The 19,331-nt window shown below is 43.8% G+C and overlaps 1 protein-coding gene across 1 annotated transcript in view; it reads right to left on the bottom strand.

Moving 5' to 3' along the window:
- Nucleotides 1–519: 519 nt before the first annotated feature.
- The window catches only part of ARIH2 (ariadne RBR E3 ubiquitin protein ligase 2), a 28,489-nt gene continuing 9,677 nt past the window's right edge, over nucleotides 520–19,331 (bottom strand). Inside the window, exons 2-14 of the mRNA XM_009892529.1 lie at nucleotides 15,506–15,573; nucleotides 13,708–13,771; nucleotides 11,228–11,375; nucleotides 10,387–10,508; nucleotides 9,358–9,467; nucleotides 8,191–8,308; nucleotides 6,685–6,735; nucleotides 6,562–6,583; nucleotides 4,873–5,024; nucleotides 3,650–3,793; nucleotides 3,247–3,315; nucleotides 2,223–2,306; nucleotides 520–1,750 (exon numbers count right to left, since the gene is read on the bottom strand). Coding sequence (XP_009890831.1) covers nucleotides 1,679–1,750; nucleotides 2,223–2,306; nucleotides 3,247–3,315; nucleotides 3,650–3,793; nucleotides 4,873–5,024; nucleotides 6,562–6,583; nucleotides 6,685–6,735; nucleotides 8,191–8,308; nucleotides 9,358–9,467; nucleotides 10,387–10,508; nucleotides 11,228–11,375; nucleotides 13,708–13,771; nucleotides 15,506–15,573 — 1,224 coding nt within the window. The 3' untranslated portion in view covers nucleotides 520–1,678. The remainder of the gene's footprint in view (nucleotides 1,751–2,222; nucleotides 2,307–3,246; nucleotides 3,316–3,649; nucleotides 3,794–4,872; nucleotides 5,025–6,561; nucleotides 6,584–6,684; nucleotides 6,736–8,190; nucleotides 8,309–9,357; nucleotides 9,468–10,386; nucleotides 10,509–11,227; nucleotides 11,376–13,707; nucleotides 13,772–15,505; nucleotides 15,574–19,331) is intronic.

Genomic DNA, 19,331 nt, shown 5'->3' with positions numbered 1-19,331 from the left:
TAAATACTTGGCTCACGCGCATCAGGTACATGAAAAAGGCTCCAACAGCATAGTTAGCTTATTCTGACATGCAGGAATTTAGCACTTCCCCCCCCGCCCTCCAGTTTAGTCTTTGTCAAATGACATTATATTGGAGCAATAGAGTATACAGGGATGCATCAAAGGCAACACTTCCACATACAGCATGGAAGAGAATCCCCTGAGTTCCCTGCAGAGGATCCTCAAATCAGAGACTCCAGCTCCACCTTACTGGCTGCAAACGTGTTCCCGGTGCAGGAGACGTACATGCCTGTGAAATCTTAACAAGTGGCCTGCTTCCTGTAGCAAACAGGCAAGCATCAGCATTTAAGTAACCTTTTTCATGTTAACCCCTACTAAGATGAACTAGGTTTTCACATTTTTATTTTAGTGTATGTTTTACATTAGAAAAAAGAATGTTAATAAAAAAGCTCCACATGCTCCTAACAATCAATTTTCTGATAAGTCCCCACCAGTATCAATACTAATATACAAATAAATTAATTTTGCTAGTTAATTTTCTGCCTGGCTTGGTGCAGGCTCTGCACAAGCAGTGCACCTGTATTCAAGTGCCCGTCCACATTGCCGACATGTGCCAGGGAGTGTGTTGTACATAATCTTTCCTCCTCATAACGTAGCGGTGTTTAGTTTCACCTTGATGAATGGGATCAAATTTTCTCAGCCATGTTACCCAGCAGGCACAAATAATCTTTACCAGGCTGCATGGCACTGTTATAACATGGATTGTTTCACTCTGCAAAAGCCCCAAGCCTTGATTAACAACTGTATGCTACTATTCCCTCATCACTCACTTTGGCAATACAACACCCTCCCCACAAAAACAAGTAAAGCAAAAATCTACATGGAAGACCTAAAATTCATCAAATGCAGAATCTGACCTTACTCAAGGCATATCCCCCACTATTAACTTGGTGTCTCCCCTACAATTCCTCTGTTTACTTTTGTTTGTGTAGCAGGATTTTGCACAGCTGATTTACAAGAAAAGAGATGTCACATGTAATCATACCAAATCATGGCCACTGCTGGTCCTGTCGGGTCAGACACAGCAGCAGCCACTCTTAACACCAGCCACTCTCCTCCTGCAATGCCAATGCTACAATGCTCTGGTTAAAGGAGCATTGGGAAATCTAGCCGAGATATTTTGTAACCTCCTTCAGTGCCTAGGAGGATTTTTGGGTCAGAGGAAGGGAGAGGGAGAGGGGGAAAAGCCCGTTAAAATTACAAGCAGATTAAGGAAAAACACTCCACTGCCAATTTATTTTTAAAAAGGGTTGTGTGTTATTCTAAGGTTTGTCTGTATAATTGTACAACCGTTGAAAATTACATAAATTGTAATGATCTAATACTATTAACAGCCATTCAGAGAAAAACTCCCTCCCCTTCTGAAACCATCAAGGGCAGGAGGGAAATGTCCCAGGAAATATGCCAATCTGAACTCTCGCGTCTAGCCTGGCAGAAACAGAAAGATAAGAGAACAAACTGGACTAAGATGTGGTGTTTGCATGTGTCTGACTTGCAAGGGGAGGGGTGGCTTTGTCCTTGGCCGTGTTCTCCCAGAGGCAGTGCCTGCTTATCCCGGTGAAGCTGCCATCACTTCACTTGCTGCTCTCACCCCTGCACTTTGTCACTTCCTCCTGTCTTATGTGTCATGGAAGTCTTTCAGCAGGGTCCTCCGTCTCTGCTCTGCTATGTGCATCTGATTCTCTAAGTCCTGGTAAAACAGAAGGTAGAAACTGTTAGCATGAACTCCCCAGAGAAGAGCTCATTTTCTTTAGGGAGAGACTAAGCTCCCATCTGAGAAGCAGCAACTTCACACGCACTCTGGATCACAAGATCGCAGATCCTTTTCCTTTTGACGTGGGTTCTCTCTGCAGCTACCTGGCCCCTGCTCCGTCTAAAAAGCTATACACTTAAGGAATCTGCTCTTCACCAGAGGGCTACATGCAGCTTCCTCCAGAGCTCTGTTGGTCCCATTCAGTTTGCAGGACTCATTGCAGCCCCCCCTCCTCTCCCATAAGGCAGTGAGCACTCCACTTCAACATCCACGTGCTAAAGGTGAGATTCTGGATGTAGCTTCTCAGCACTCTCACTTGACTGCCTTAGCGCTCCTGCAGAAGTGTTAAGCCCAACAAACAAAAACAAACAAAATCTGGCCAGCAGGCACAAGCAAGCAGAACACTCACCCCTCTGTCATAGCTGTCTGCTCGCTCCACCTTCCATGAGAGATTTTCAATTTCAGCTTCCAGCTGAGCCTGCTGGTACTCAAACTGCAAAGAGCAAAGTTAGAGACAGCAACAAGGCACTTGTTTAGTGGAGCGGTTTCGTACCACACACTACACTTGAGGATCAGACAAACGTGTTCTGCTGACAGCTGTGCTGGCAGAGCAGGTTCGTGCACCCTCCTTCAGCTACACAGCATCACCCCTTCCAGGAGTTTCTTGTGTAAGTATGCATTCCCCAACCTGCATCGCTCAAAATTAACCCAGTCAGCTTAAAAACACTGCAAGTGACAAATATCTTCTAACTCAGCTCTTTTTGCCATAAACGGGTCAGGAAATGCTCTCGTGAGCAGATCTGCAGGCAAAGCAGAGGGATCGTTAACCACTGCTGGGAGTGGTAACTTGTTCCACTGGCACAGTTGGACCCAGAAGAGAACATCTGTCCACAGCCTCAGAGAACACACATGATGCCATGGGGAGAGATTGGATAACAGGTTTTACTGGACAACTAAGTCAAAGAAACAACCTCTTCAGTTAATCCAGGGCTATTTTTGGACATGTCCAGCTCATGGGATGCTCCAAGCCAGCAAGGAACTTACAGCAGGAATTTAAAGCAAAGCTACACCCTGATTCAGGGCTGGAAAAGCTATCCTCCAGCAGCTCTTCGCGTGGAATGTGGTGCACAGCACTGTGATAAGTCTTACCAAGGAACAAATGCACACTTCCAGCCTCAAAACATTCTGGATAAATTGCTTGTTAGTGAAAGTGCATTGCTGCCCTGGGAAAATAATGTATGTATCAGAGAACTGAGCTGCCGGTCAACTCAAAGTGAAGAGGAAAGGTGCAAAACCACCTATTATTTGTCCTGTCCTTACCTCAAACTCAGGACTAGTATTTCAGGCACTGTCAAGCTCTGGAATTTAGCCCAGCATGCTGCCAGCTACACCCCAAAAAGCTATCAGCAAAAAAAGAGCAAAAAACATCTTACCAGTTTCTTTCTGGGACCAGACTCCATGTAGTAGGCATATGGATATGTGTACTGCAGGGTGTAACGACACTGTTGGGGAATGGGAGGAAGACAGAGAAAATAAGGACAAGAGTCTCAGACTTGGAAGTCAGCACAGTCACATCTGTATGACCACTACAGGCTAAGCAGCTACCTTCTGACAAGAAGGTGGAATTTCCTACACCTTCCTTGGAAAAACTTGTGCAGTTCAAGTTTAACTTAACAGAGGTCGCTTCCAGATGATTTTTGCCCAGTTCATGTCCTAGACCAGAGGTACCGTCCCACATACTCACAACCCCTAAAATCCCTTCCTCACTTGGTGGTGTCAATTTAGCATTCTGGTGTGCATTCTGTTCTCCGTGCCAAACAAGCCACAACTACCCACCTTTGCAAGTAGTTTTGCAGCATTTTGTAGGTATTGCCAGTCTATCCATGTACCCAAGTTGTTCATAACTCTTTCTTGGATTTTTTCCTGGATTCGTTGGTACGTCTGTGCCTCCAGCTGCAAGCTTTTATTGTGATTCTCCCACTGCAAGGGGTGGGGGTGGGGAAATGGGGAAAGAAAAAACGTCATGAGACCAGAATACTGCTGCTGTAAAAGCACAAGCTCTAGCAAGCAGAAATTGAAGTGGGGCAGGAGTCCAGCAAGGCAAGACATGCTGTGGGAAAGAACAGCAAGGCAGCACCTCCAGTAGCAAGTGGCGGAGGCTGTATACAACAGACTGACAGCAGCAACGAGCAGGGAGCAAACCCAGTTCTTCCGACTGGGAATGCCCGCTGGTTCAACAATGACCTTGTGTCTAATAAGATGGAAAGTAATGGTGATTCCTCTACTTAAAGGATTTCTATAGAAAGGTCAAGAGTTTAAATTAACATTTTTACATGGGCTCAGTGAACTCCAACATCCACGTGCACATTATAAACATGGCCATTTCCCAAAGCCTGTTGGTCTGGAGAGCCAGGAACAAACACATTTATTTTACCACAGGACTTGGCTCATGGTGTGAAGAATAAACTCATTTTAACGAGGAAACAAGTGAAATGCCCCAGCATTGAACCTCTACCATGTTCTCTTCTAGAGATGCTGGTCTAGGATTCTACTGTGTGGCCAGGTGCATCGAGCCTGCTGTGTGGACAGAGGTGCTCTGACCGCAACTTTTAAAAATGTGGGTACATGAAAATTTAGGGAAACTTTGGCACAGTCAATGGAGTATTGAACATGGCAGAGTTTATTTCCTCTTTGTCTCTATAAAGACATACTACAAGGAACTGAAGTTCCCTGATCCTGGAAGGAAATGATTGGAGCAAAATCTATGTAGTGCAGCAGCACTCAGCCTACAGGAAAACAGTACAGTGGCACACAAGTAATACTGATTTTCTCTAGCACAAGGAAATACAGCAGCGAATATTACTTGCTTTGGGTAGGACATTATTGGTTCGGATGGGACTCTCAGGGCAGGATTTTGAATAAAAAACAACAGGGCCTGAAAATTCTGCACAGATTCTCTTTGGGCAGTTTCTTGCACGGAGATTGCTGGCAATGACCTTTGCACCAGGCAGGGAGCATTAAAAGGCTACAGCAGCTCTGGCCAAGGAGATGTCTCCTACCCTCTCAAAATAGAACAAGTACTTCTTAAGGGCCTCCCTGGCCTGTGCTTGCTGACTCTGGTTTACAATATCAGGATTCTCTTTGTACCGACTGCATTCGTAGTACTCGCTGCCGTGAGTCTTCCAGTCTCCCAGACACATCCAGCAGAAATCTGCAGAAAACAGTGAAAAACCCACTGTGATACACAGAAAAAAACTTCCGAGAAAGAAAAGCTTCAGGAGACACAGCCCATCTGTTTCCACATACTTCTGCTAAGCCAAGAAACACATAGATTTGGTATCATCTTGCATAATGGAACACAATAGTGAGCCAAAAATACTAGCCTGTCTTGAGGATTTTAATTGTACAGCCTCCTGTGCAACTCTGGAAAGTAAATCCTGAAGTGCTGCATCCGGTACACCAAGCCCAATGGCAGAACTGTACATGTGCTCTGCACAGGCTGCCACTCTCGATTAAAGAAGAGGCAAGCTGCAGCCTTATTTGTGAGTTGCATCCTCCCCACCACTGGCATACTGCCCCATGCGGACCTCTAGCTGAATAAAACGTGAACAACCAAATCCAAAAGTGAACTAACTTGTGCAAAAGAAAGTCTGCCCCCAGTTCTCCTGAGGAGGGAACTACCCTGGTAACTTCAGATATCTGTGGTTTAAAACACTTCAAGTTAGGAGCCACTGAATTGGGAATAAAGTGGAGGAAAGAGAGCAAGAGCAAAACCCGTGTGACAGTTTCCCGATTTCAGAGCGAGGCTGTGAGTGTTCTGCTGGGAAGGAAAAAAGATGGAGATTAAGTTGCTACAATAGGAATCACTTCTGTGCTAGTCATAATAAAAGACTGAAATTTTTATTTCCAGAATTCACCATCATTCTCGAGTGCTAGTCACCATGGTACCTTGGCACTTGCCTGCTCACCCTTGTCACAGAGCTCCATCAAATCACGTCCAGTGCTGCTGAGGACCCCAAAAGCAAAGGAAATGAGAGAGGACAGTAATCTTTAATCATCTTCCAAATAAGGTTCTGATGTTATAGTATTTCCTGGTGGCACACTTAACTTAGAAGGCTGAATACAAACTATCTCACTCCAAGGCAACAGAAATTAATTCTGCCATGAGAAGACAAGTGCAAGAACAGGCTGTCATTTCGTAGGACCACACAATGGGCCAAAGACACTCAGGCTGCTAATTGCACAGGGGTGGACTGAGAAGTCCAACAGATAATGTTACGCAGAACAATCCACAGCTCCTGCAGTTTCACCTGGGTTGAAGCTCATTATTTCCACCACTAAGCAGAAGGACTTAAGCTGATCTGAGTAAATGGTTCAGTTCTGCCAGTATTTCCAGCTGAGGACAAACACAATTACATGGAAAGCATTTAATACTCTCCTCTGAGATGGATTCCACTGTTAATACTATAGTGGAGATGGAGATTTCTCTATACAATGGACACGTTAGGGAGAGGGAGCCAAACCAGCACTGAATCAGAACCCAGCTGAGATCACAGCTGGAAAAAAAAGTAAAAAATAAAGCTATCACGCACAAGTCTGTAATTAATATCCTGTTCACCTTTTACCAGGGGGAAAAATATTTCAGTCAATATTCACAATTTGTCTTCATATCACACACAAAAAAAAAGAGAAGTGAATATCATCACTAACAAACATTGCAGAGAAAACTGTTCCCAAATCCTACTTACCATGCTTGCATTTGGAGCATTGCTGAAAAAGAAGAGACAGGAGGCACTGGTTAGTGGAAAGCAGGGAAAAAAATAAATCTGCTTATAATAAGGAAGGTCTGGTGTGTTCAGGGAATTGCTCACCATGTGATTGCAGCCTCCATTCTTTTCAATACAGATATTGCACTTGGGACACTGGGGAAACAGAAGCATTTGTTAGATCCAACTCTGTCTCTAGCAGCCTTCTGGAGAATGACAACACTTGAATGATTATTTCCCTCCTACTTTTTTTTTTAAATAAGCATACGTGTATATGAGAAATTAACATATATATATATATATCCTGCCTCCCATCAATTCCTGACAGCTCCACTTAAAAAGAAGGCAGAAAGGCAAAGCCGGGGAAGTTACACTGCAGCACTGGAACGCTTGCTCAAGAAAACAAGTTTGCCGTTGTTACTCCCTGTAAAACTAAAGGTCTCACTGAGTTACCATTTAGCAGTTGCTCAGGCGTAAGGACATAATTAGTTCACGTATGACAGTAACTTCCACAGCTACTTTGACTACAAGATAATCAGCACTATATCCTGCTTTCAGCAGCCACTAACAGATGACAACTTAGCTAGCTGCAGAGAATCTGGCTGACCACAATGAGAGCTGCACACTTCTTTGCTCCACCAGCAGTCCATGGATGCCCTGGAGTGTCAAGTTCAGTTACATTTTTGGGTTGCATAGGTACAAAGAAGAAATTGAGTTTTGCTGCTTTTTCTAAATTTTAATGGTGGGCAAAATGTATGCCAGGACAATGCTGAATACAACAGAACCTTACTTCTACAAAAGAGCATAGCAGTAACAATGCCATCACACGTTGACACCTTCTCCAGAGAAAGAAGCTTTCCTAACACAACTGAACCTTAGTTCAGTTGAACTGGGCTAATTAGCACTGTCACAATTGTCACTGGCTATGGTAGAACAAATGCCAGCTAAGAACTCTTTTGAAGTCAGGCTACAAAATTCCCAAAAGACATCAAAAGTTCCAAGCTGCAGCCACCTGATCTAGAGCATAAAGGTAGTGGATCTATAGCTTTTATAGATAATTCTATGCATAGACTAGAGTGCACAACATGTAATACTATTTCTTTTCTTGGGTCTAAATCTACTAGAAGTACTTCAAGGTCTCATTTATAGACTTCATCTACCCCATTTTGTCATCCTTGCCAAATTAAGACTTTATCTCCATCCCCCTCCAGTTCACAGTTGTTCAGGTTTAAACCCCACTAGTGCCTTATTTGGTACTGACTCCGCACTTACTACACTCTCTCTCCTTCCATTTTAAATACATCTTCACTGATCATTTCAAAGTAACGACAATTCTTTTGCTCATGGGAGGACAGCACACCTGGCTGCCAAGGACATTCACATCAGCTCTGGAATAACGACCACCAGCTCCTTGCCGCAGGAGGGCAGCTGGACTTCCCACACAAAGTGTTCCCAAGACATTCAGTTGTGTTATATCACAGTTCTGAGGGAGCTGTGAGAATTTGCAGTCTGTGAAAAAGCAGCACACAATGCTACGTATGTACAGAATTGTATCTCACTTCCCAGGCAGGACTAGAGGACAAGAAAAAACATGCAGGTGCTTGTCCTTACATCTTTAGTGTGAGCACTGATGTAGTTGGCTGTTTCGGAGTCATCTGCACACTTGGTGAGCCATTTCCGAATGGTAGCACAGTCTGTGGGTGCGTGGTACATCTGCCGACATTTAAAGCTTAATAGGGGGTGGAAAAAGAAAAAAAAAAAAAAGAAGACACAGCTATTTCCAAGGAAATGACTCAAGAATTGAGGTTTTCCTGATGACCAAAGTCTGGGAGGCCAAGCAAGCGTAAGGGACGCAAATGCATTTGGGTATTACTAGAGTGCAAAGACCAAGGCTGAACTTCAACAAATCCCCACCCTCTTGCGCAGAAACCAGTGTCAGGATGAGAGTGAACTGAGGCCTTCTCTGACAAATCACATGTCTGAGGGCTGACACATCCCTCCCTAGAGTCTACTTATGTCTGCTCTAACATGACTGCAGAGGCCTGGGGCGTACGAGTGGCTTTACAAGTAGCCTGACTCCAGCAGTAGATACCAGGCACCTGCATTAGCATGACCTTACCAGCCCCAGGTGAGGAAGCGCTATTTGTAAGGAGATACCAGTAAGCTGGGTCTCTAAACCAGTTGTATTGTGCTCCACAGCATTCTCAACAGCAGTGATTCTGGAGACCCAGGAGCAGAAAACACTTCGGCAGCCCTGCAAGCTATCTTTTTTTCTCTGGGCCCATACACATGTGAAGTCAGACAAGGAACGTGAGCTTTCCTATTCAGCAGAAAGTTATTCTCACATGAGCCTCAAAACACACCAGACGCTCTGGGAGTCAAATACTTGTAATAAACTTAAAAACTTAATACCAGCAGATGGCAGCGAGGCCTCCACATCCATTACCAGAATCTCTACCAGTCACCAGGTCTGTACCAAAGTTTGCAACTAGCCAAAATATGAGAATTGAAGACTTGTAACCCCTTCATTACTTAAGCTTTGCATTCTCTGGTTGTCAGAACATTCAACTCTCAAGGAGTGTAGAGAGTGAGGGGAGGGCTGACCACCTGCAGAAGTCAGACCCCAAGTATCCCATTACTCAAGCTAACTCAAGTTACAAACAACTCTATCAAAGCATTTGAGATGCTTCTACACACTGAACCCGCTGGCAAGCAAATGAGTAGCTCTGAGGACAGCATACACTTTCCCCATGATCTTTAACCTTCTCTGTTTCTTACCAGAAGACCTCATTGCAACGATTGCACTGCACTCGCCGGGCTTTTGGCTCCTGTACCTGTATGACCATAGGGCAATCTGCACCAGGACACAGCTGCAGCTGATAATGGCTCTGTGAACATACCAAGGTGGTAAGATCAGCAGTGGGTGCAGAAGAGCATTATCTTTATCTGCTCAAGTATAACCACTCCTATCCTCAAAAATACATAAGTCAGTATTTCTTTTTGAAAAAGACAATGAAAATTGTCACCAGATCTTAGCCAACAGAGCAGACAAACCTCTTCCACATTAGGAAAGGGAGTGTTACTTACTTAGAGCTTCTCTAGAACACAGAATTCAAACGGAGGGTTACAGACCAAGTAAACACAGCAATACAACCAGAAGGCCCACCAAGACAGTTTTACTCCATTTAAGCTCTTTCCTCATACTCTCCTTATATCCTAGAATTTACTCAGCTGCTCTCCTGTGGTGGCTGTTCCCTCCCAAAGGGTGTCTTATTGAAGAGAGGTTACACCATTCTTTTATACTGCTTCGCTGCTTCTTGAGTGTTCCCAGTCTGTTTACAGGTACCAGAATACTTCCTGCACATTTAACCCTTAGGATTTCTGCTTTAATTTCCAAAAACCTCATATAAAATGTTATTAAGCAAGCCAACTCAGTTGGACTACACTAAGATGAGTGACTTATTTTTCAGAACCTAAAATATCTATGCAAGAGCAAAAAGGACTTTAAAACTCAGACTGAAATTTGAAGTTTTCAGCTGCAACACTCTGAGAATTCTGCTTCAGGAAAAGAGCCAAGCACCAGCCAAGGAGTTACTGGTTGACCTTACAGCAGAATTTACTTTGGCAACCTGTTAGAGTGTTTTGTCAGTGAGGCTGTCCTACAGGAACAGCCACATGATGTTTATCAGGGACAATTTTGCTGCAGTTACTGCATTTCTCATCAAAGATGCAAGACACTTCAAACAAAATTTCTGCAAGACATTGGTGAATTGACCCAGAGTATTTTAACACTGAAAAAAACAATACCTCCACATAGTCCCTGAAGAGGTAGCGCCTGTATTTGTCTTTCAGCTCTTCACTAGGCAGCAATGGAAACACAAAGTCTTCCGGTGTTCGAAGTAGGCAGTCCTGAGCCATGCAGGAGACCCCTGAAAAGAAAAAGCAACATTTTAGCATAGTGCAACTTATCCTAAGGAGTAAATGCAGAGAGAGCATTCAACACAGTTTCCTAGGTGCCATTTGTTGTTGTGGCAAGAGGGACACAACTGTGAAACAGATCTATCACGGCTGCTGAAAGGCTGAAGCCCAACTGTCTTCACTGAAAGATGACAGGGCACATGTGTATCCAGGACCCATAAGTGCCTCAATCGGTATTAACAAGGTCAGATACTTAAAGTAGAAAATTGCATGTTATTGCCATGCCAGCATGAATGACAGGCTGGGGAAAGCCCAGAGGAACTCTGGCAACTACTGGCTTCTACCCAACACAAAGGGAACAGATGTTTGCATCCACAAGCACTCCAGGGGCAGTGCAACAATACATCATGAGATGCAAACTCAAAATGCAGCAGATTTGCAGCTTCTACATTGTTACTGTCATGCTATTGAGATCACAAGGGGAGAAAAGCAGCAAATGGACCTATGGACTTGTAAGTTTTGTTAGGCAGGAGTAGCACTCTCCTGGTGGTATGCCAACACTAACCAGGGATTCAGGTAACACCACTAGTTCAAGTTAAGTTTGTCAGAAATACTCATTCCATGCTCCATTTTCTCATTACTGAGATGTTTTAGACCAATTCAGCCAGTCATCATCAGAACGGCCAACATAGCAAATACAGACCCAGTACCACAGCCGCCTTGAACTCACCGACTCCGACACCATCCTTGACGAGCACTGTACAATGCTGCTCCCAACAACTGCGACAGAACTGGTGCTGACAAGCCAGAGAGAGCAAGTTCTCCTTCCGGACAAACTGCATGCACACTGCGCAGTGATGGGAGGAATGTACCATTGCCTGGGAGAGAGAAAAATCAGCATTACAGTGAAAGCATCCCAGCTCTCCCAGAGTATTCTCACCTCATCTACAGGCACCTGCATCACCTTCATTGTGACAATGGTCTCAGGTGAGCTCCAGGCCAGAACAGGTTCAAAAGCAGCTGCTGTGTTGGGGTGCTGCACTTCCATGACACTCAGTCCTTCACAAGAACTTCTTCAATCTCACGGAGCACAAGATTGACAGACACTGAACAGCTTCTGACTCTCATCTAGTGCTACCCAGAACTCACCTTTACTTTTCTGGTTCTTACTCTCACCTTGTTTGACAAATGAGAAAATACATCATTGTGTTAGTCTTTCCCTGAATTTACTGATATTCTTTGTTAGGTGGGTCAGACTCTATCACTGTTCCACAGGCCCTGAAGAGCATCTATGGCTGGAAGCAGGCTTAGCAGTGCCCTTTTACTGGACAATAATTTTGGGTAAGAGGAAAGGCAACTGAAGGTGCAGTGGGTAGAGCGTTTATGCAGAGTAAAGGGAGTTCACAGACCATCATCTCACATCTCTTATCTTCTGTCTATGCTACATTTGGCAAAGCAGGCATCACCGCTTCAGCTGAAAAGGATTAGAGGGTTTGTTTTAAGTCAGGCTTAATTCTGCTATTACTTCACCAAACCACTGGGAAGCAGTCTGGATCTCCCCTCGGGTAGCACAGAACTAATCCCTAGATAACACATCTAGCCTCCAACACATCTCAGCTCACCCTTGGGACCTGAAGAACTAGGTCTAGCACAGATTCATCAAAAAACAAGGCTCTACAAAGCTGTTAGCAGGAGTTTATGCTCCTGTTTCTCCTTTCACAGAGAAGACATATAATGACTTTTCATCTACTTAAACCTTTGCTACGCTTTGAGAAGCTTGTGTGAGACAGCCGTCAGTTTCCACGCCTCGCTCTGCATGCCAGAGACACAGAGCAGCAGCAGCATGATACGCAGCCACATGACCAACAGAGCTTGCTTTATAGCATGACCACAGGAAAAAGGACATAATGCAACTTTGTTCTAAGCGGCCTGACTTATGGTCCAGAACAAGATTCACCGAGTCTGCCACTGTGTTGAATGCCTACAGCAATTGGTCAACTCGAACAGCATGTGCATTGCCTCAAATCTTCACAAACTGTCCCCCTGAGCCCACCACTGTAGCTTCTCCCTATAGGGTCAGTTGCTCTACACTCAGTATGAGCATCTGCCCTGAAAATATCATCATTCTGCATTTGGAGTCCAAGCACAGAGCACCTTGCCCTAGCACATACAAAACCACTGTAATGAACTGCCTACCAAACCAAGTTTGTCAAGACTTAAACTAACCTTTTAACTGTAATATCTTTCTTCCCAAAATGAAATCACCATTGCAGTGAAGAGTACTTAAGTGACAGCTGATACAAGATTCAGACAAATTTCAAAAATACATGGACTAATGTACAGGTATGTCAAATAACAAAGATTTTTTTTTCTGGACTCTAGGCAGATAATTTATTTTGAGCTTACTCCTGTCAGCTGTTTCAGCATTTTCGCTCTGTGCTAGTTACAAGTCAGCTCAGATGCCAAATCAGGCTTTTAAAATCTCCCCTCCCCCCAAACCAAAGAGTGTTTCTCAGATCTAATACTATATCACTCAAAATCTGACACATGGCAATGTGTTCCTGGGTAACGGTGGATTTTACTAAGACACCTACTGTGAATGAAACCTGTAAACATGCAACAGGAAGTTTCTATTTAAAGGGGGGGGGGGGAAGTATCTAAAGATCTGTGTAGCCCTGGCTGCAAAACATAAGCTGTTGGTTCAAATATCACTACTGACTGGATCAGCAGCAAAACCACTGGGAGATTTGGCTTAAGCATCCCTGAGCAGAGCAGTGCAGCAAACAGTCATCTCAAGGAAAAAAAAAAATAAATAAATCTCTGTTCAGACAAGCTCTGTTCACTCTGTGCAGCCAGAGCTTCCCTTGAGTGTCTTTTACAGAGAGCAGAATTGGAAGAGGTAGCCAAGCCCATGCATTCTGCTCCTTCCATTGTGTACCATCACTCAGGCCAAAAAATGAGCTTAATTTTCTTGAGGCAAGTAATTCTTGAACACTACCTGCAAGACAATAGCAAAGCTGCTATTTAAATGTTAGACACCTCTTGAATCCATTGTCGTTTAAAAAGTAAACCCAGCATTGAGTTAGTGTTGGGCCTCAGTTTGCAAAGGGTTAATACGGGACAGGCTATGCCATTAGTAATGCAATCCTCCGATGAGGTGGGTCAGAGGTGTCTGCCAAGGGAACAGACCAAAATAGTTAGCATACTTACATGTTTGGATGAGGTGGGCTGAACTCGTGCTTCTACTAGCAATTGGGCAGCATTAGACTTGTGCCTGAAAAGGCAATTGAAGAACGGTCAAATCAATTTCTGAATACATTTTGCTTCGTTAAATTGATCCTTCTCACCTGAATAAATGATAGGCTCTGTGCAAATGGTAGGGTAGGTTTCAACAAGGAAAGTGGAAATGTGTCCTGTGTGAGGCTCTTTCACACAGTGAGATGAACTCTAATCAACAAAACTTTAAGAGAGTTTCTTTAAAATCAGAAACAGGAACAATACTTCTCCCAGTAATGGATTAATGTTTCCCTCATACTCCTTGATGAGTACTTTTCTACAACTCTCTGCCTCCCCCTGAAAAATTACTTTTGAAGCTAAGGTTTTCCATCCATACTCCTACAGCAGTCCTAAGGCATTGCCCATAAAACCACTCCACTGAGGCTCCTGTCTGTCTCCTATTCCTTTGTAAAAATCAAGTTATCCTGGTTAGGTCTCACTTTGACTCCAGTCTATTATGTAGTTAAGTATTTACTCTGTGACAGATTATCACCTCTTAGGCATATTATGCTGTCTATCAGTAGCCTTAGAATGAAACATGTTTTGCTCATTGTGATTTCCATTGAAGAGCAATGTTTATTTCTCCAGTAAAAAAATCACCAGTGAATTCAGAAATAGCAGCATCACTGTTGTGACCGTGCTGTAAATCATCCCTCCCCACTAGCGCTTTTAAGTTGTATTAGAGATCTTTCATTTGATAAAGTCACTTCGTACCAAGACAGAAGTTTGAGGATGAGATCGACAGGAGAACAACTTGCAAAGTCACAGCTTTAGAAGTAAATAAACCCTTCCCCAAACTTCCTCTTGTTTAAATCTCATCAGTTGACCTGCAAAATCACCCTGAGCTGCTGTACAGGAATCTCACCCTCCACATTCCCCAGAGAAAAGCTTTCAGCAGATGGACGGTCACCAACAAGCCAGTTACCAAAGATGTTGCAACAATATCCATACATGAGATGCATTTCCCATATGTCCTCTGGATGAAGTTGCTGGCTACAGGGCCAAAAATGGCATGGCAGAATGAGTCAGACTGATATGCTCTCTATTTTCAGACAATGTTCAGTTCTGAGCCAGTATTTTCTGGAGGGGCTGCCAGACGGCATTGCCTCCTGACACACTTCCCGTATATGTTTGGGCAGAGTCTGAACCCTCCTTTTGAAATGAGTTAGAGGACTTCGTTACAGTGACGCTGCCCAGGCAACAAAAGGGCTGCACTTCTCAGTTCTCTCAAATCATCTTCTGCTCTCCGAATGCTAGTCAGCTTGGGAAAAATAACCACTTATGTTCAGAAGGAGAAAAACCTTAATGTGGATGTACTACTAGGAATACATCAGCATAGGTTCAGTGCTCCTTTATGATTTATGGCTTGTATGTTCAAAACAGAACATGTTATCTTTATATTTGTTAAAATAAATAAATATAGATGCAGAACTCTCAATCTGTTATCTGAAAGTTTAAGCTAAATACATCTACAGGGTTCCCAGCGTGATAATAATTCCTCAGACTGAAAGACATTTGCCACCGCTACACTCTCCCTGTTTACAAATTTCTTACAGGCAACGCAGCCTCAACAAAACACTGTTTTTCCTCTGCTCCCTGGCATGGACTGTGTGCCCTGCTTTCACGTTCAAAGAAGCTTGTCAAAAAGACACCTATGGACCACCCTGAGCATTCTTGCAAAGCAAGGGGGAAAAGCACTGAGCACAGAAGACATCAGACTATTTACACTTACCTTTCCAAAATCTCTGAGATTTGCCAGTGGAAACTAACTAATACTAGCTTTGCAACAGCATGTGATACCTAGGTGGAAAACAAAAAAAAAAAAAAAAAAAAAAAAAAAAAAAAAGTCAAGTTAGGCATATTTTGAGGCCACAACTCTGCTTAGGACTATGATCTTCTTACAAGACTAATAAGTTGTACAAACTCAGTACAATATCCCAGTGATACTCAATTCCCATTAAACTACTAGACATAATGTTCACAGACAGTGCATCTGCAATATACAGGTTGGAATGAAGCATGGACGTACCCAAACTAACTCACATACTTGGTCACAACAGCACGTAGAAGAAGGAATCAAGAATTCACTGGTTTAGCTGAACTGCTCGTGGAAGCCACACATCCAGTCCTCAAGCGGTCGCCACTTGAGAGGCCCAGACCAGACTGGCATCAGGGTCCTCGCTAAGTGTGCAAAGTAGGCACCGCGGCGCAGACAGATACCACTTACTGAGCTGGAGAAGCAATAACAAGCTGCAAATGCAGCCGTGCTGTGACAGCAAAGGGCAGGGGGAAAAAACAAAACATTTTCCTGAGCCTTCACTGTAGAGAAGAAAATTATATGCTGGAATAGGAAGATGGAAAGCTACTGTGACAGGGACTATTTCCATACAGAGTTGCTTGCATTACGTGGACTCCTGGCAAGCACTAGCACAGTCTGCGTTAGCCCAGGCACCCTCTAGAATACTGCAACACGACATTTAAAGTCATGTCAGAGGGGTACAAGCAAACAAGTTCTCCTTTGCCTCTATGTATTAGCTTATTTCACAGGAAAAAAACACTGGCCTGCTAGCATAAAAAGGCTCATACCCACGAAGACCACAGGCACACGCTGAGCTGCTGGACCTTCAACCTGCCTCTTGACCCCTTCATGCCTTTATCAGGCCCCTGGAGTTCAAACAAAAGGTCTCCTGCAAACTAGACACCTCTTCCAGGGGGATTCAGAAGGCTCATGGGCCCTGCCTCCTCACTCCTCTCTGTGCTAGGAAGCACCTGGGCAAGCCCAGCGGTCTGCACATTCTGCATTCAAACACCCTCTGACGTTAAAGGGTTCTACCTCCCACGCTCCAAGACAAGCTATCACCATAGCACCTCTCTCCCTAGTATATATACATATAGAAAACACAGCTCCTTCCATCCAGGCTGCAGAAAGAGTCCTTTTTTTTCCCCTAGAGAAGCTGTCAGTCCCAATCATCAGCTGAAAAGCCATAAGCCTTCTTGAATCCTGCTACAGGTGACTCACAGGATCTGATGCACTGGTAACACACAGCAACCCCAACACAACCCTGGAAGGAAAAACAAGCAATGGTCGCTCCTTCTACAAAACAGACTCTGCACACCTAAGGGCAGCATATTCATTACTCTTCTAAACCTATCCCACTGAAGAGGTGCAGTTTCACAACACAACACAACTGACCTATTCCTGCCACTTGATACCGCCCCGGTCCTGCACGGGCATTTGTCAGCGCTGGACAGTTGGTTCACTGAGCTAAACCAGTGTAGCACCGATGCACGATGCAGCTGGGGTTTTTAAGCAGCTCTTATCCACCTCTGCTTTCTGATTTGCCCACTTTGCTGGCCACTAAAAAATCCCAGTAATAAAAGAGTAATTTTCAATGTCCAAATAATCCTTTTTGTAGAAGAAGTGAAGCATTAGCTCATGCTGTGTAAAATCTGGTATGTCACCTTCCTCGACTTTACCAGCGATGTGACCCTCACAAAACAAAGGCTGCCCAGGCGGCGCTGCCCTCCCTCCCCGCACAGAAGCCTGCGATTAGATGGAGCGTGGCACACAGGGCTGCTGCTGACAACACATACAGTCTGCTCCTGTTTGTAGGGATGAAGTGCCACTGCCAGCCTTGCTTGGGTTGTTATCTTAAGCCCCCAGCCTGGCAGACCCAGACAGACACCTTTGAGTTGCTTGTACAAGGAAGACATCTGCATTTCGCATTTGTAAAACAAACAAGCATCAGGAATGTGGTCTCTACAAGACTGGCTTCCTGCAAATGCAAACCACATGCTAATGAATCATTCTCTAACAGCAATGAAATTATTTCTCAGTAGCAGTAAGGAAGAACTACCGTTCTGACAAAAAAAGAACCTCAAACTACCAGACTTAAATAGGAAGTTCATCTGTAACATATGAAAATGAGAATTTTCAGTTGGATTTTCACAGCCTGAGGTGCAGCATCCATTGCGGCCTCCTGACTACATGAAGTTACTTGTTCCCAGAGGAGGAACCAAGTACATTCAAGAATGAAGATGTATAGAAAGAGAAATACAAATACTAGCATATGCATTTCTGAAATCCAACAGACTACCCTAACAGAATCAAATGCTTTTGAGTCAAATTATTTGTCAGGCAAAATCTGGAATTAATGCTCCAGAAAGGTGCCAAATTAACAGATCTAGAAGAATAATAAAGCTTCTGTGACCATTCCTATTTTGCTACAACTGCAAGCACTGACTGGACCAGCTGTAGTGCTAATTTTATTACTTTCATCACAAAAACACCCCAAAATAAAACATTTCCAATTCACAAAGCCAGGTTCATGACAAGAGTTCACTTTCATTGAAGCCCCAAAGCAGAAAAATTTTTGATACTACCTGACTAGAGTGCATGCAATCTTGCAAACAAGAAGTCCCAGAGTCAGCCAGTTGCAGTAGCATACCTACTGTCTGCTTGGCATGGAAGTACTAGTTCTTACAGGTTAAAGATAGATAACATCCAAACTGTAAGAAAGAGGAATGGGAGAGGAGCAGATAACTGATGAAGCTGAGGCTGTGCCTGTTGAGTGGAGTCTCACCACATGACAATCTACATCCTGCTCACCAACAGCAAGGCTGGTAATTCAGAAGGCAAACGTGAATACCATCAGGGGCCAACACTACTGGAGAGATTCAAGAAAACAAGCATGAGAAGAAAAACAAGTGTTTAACAAAAGCTTGCTTCTATTGATTAGCAGCATTCCCCAGCCTCTTCAATGATTGTACATTCACAACGAGTGAATGATTGTACCAAGTCAGCCAGTTCTTCCACAATAACACCCCAGAATAATTGAAGTATTTCTTTGTAAACAGGAGCCAAAACATGCTGAACACAGAAAAATACCACTGCAATCAGAAGTTTGGTCCGTATGTACATAATTCATTATTTTACAGTACTGGAGAAGTAACGTGCAGAAGCTGACACTGCTGGCTGAACTGTGCGGTTAGAAGACACTGATGCCCCCTCCACATGCACCCACTGCAGCCTCACAGCTTAGGAAATAAGCCTTGGTTGCTGCTCAGCCACACTGTCCAATACAGCATTTCCTGGACAGTCAGAAGTTTCACGCAATCAAAAATATCAAATTTATAAAGCATTTCAGAAAAAGCTATGATGCAGTCCCCTATCAGTCACTGGGTGCCACAAGAATCTCAGGTTATCCAAGAACAATAACACTTTGTCTCAGACATAAATAAAAAAGATGCCTTTGATAAATTGACAGATTTTACACTTTGCTGTTCTCGTTTCAGAATAAGACCCAAGAAAGACAGTGAGATAGCACACTCAGTGTCGTGCTGGCAGCAGGTCATTTCGGCAAAATACTTCTACACACCATAGGGCAGAAGGGAATGCATATTCTTGACTCTGCGCTTCTATTTTAGTTTTTGTCTGCAACCGATAAATTGTGCCAGTGCTCCTACATAACTTGACTTCTCCACAACTTTTCTAGCTGTGATAAAATTTATTGAAATTTAGAAGATGAAAGCTGAAAGCAGTAGTCATGTTAAAAACT

This window comes from Charadrius vociferus, unplaced genomic scaffold, assembly GCF_000708025.1.
Source record: "Charadrius vociferus isolate BGI_N301 unplaced genomic scaffold, ASM70802v2 scaffold119, whole genome shotgun sequence".
In the NCBI taxonomy this organism is placed as follows: Eukaryota; Metazoa; Chordata; class Aves; order Charadriiformes; family Charadriidae; genus Charadrius; species Charadrius vociferus.
The sequence above is the reverse complement of the archived record's forward strand: the minus strand, read 5'-3'. Positions and strand labels throughout refer to the sequence as shown.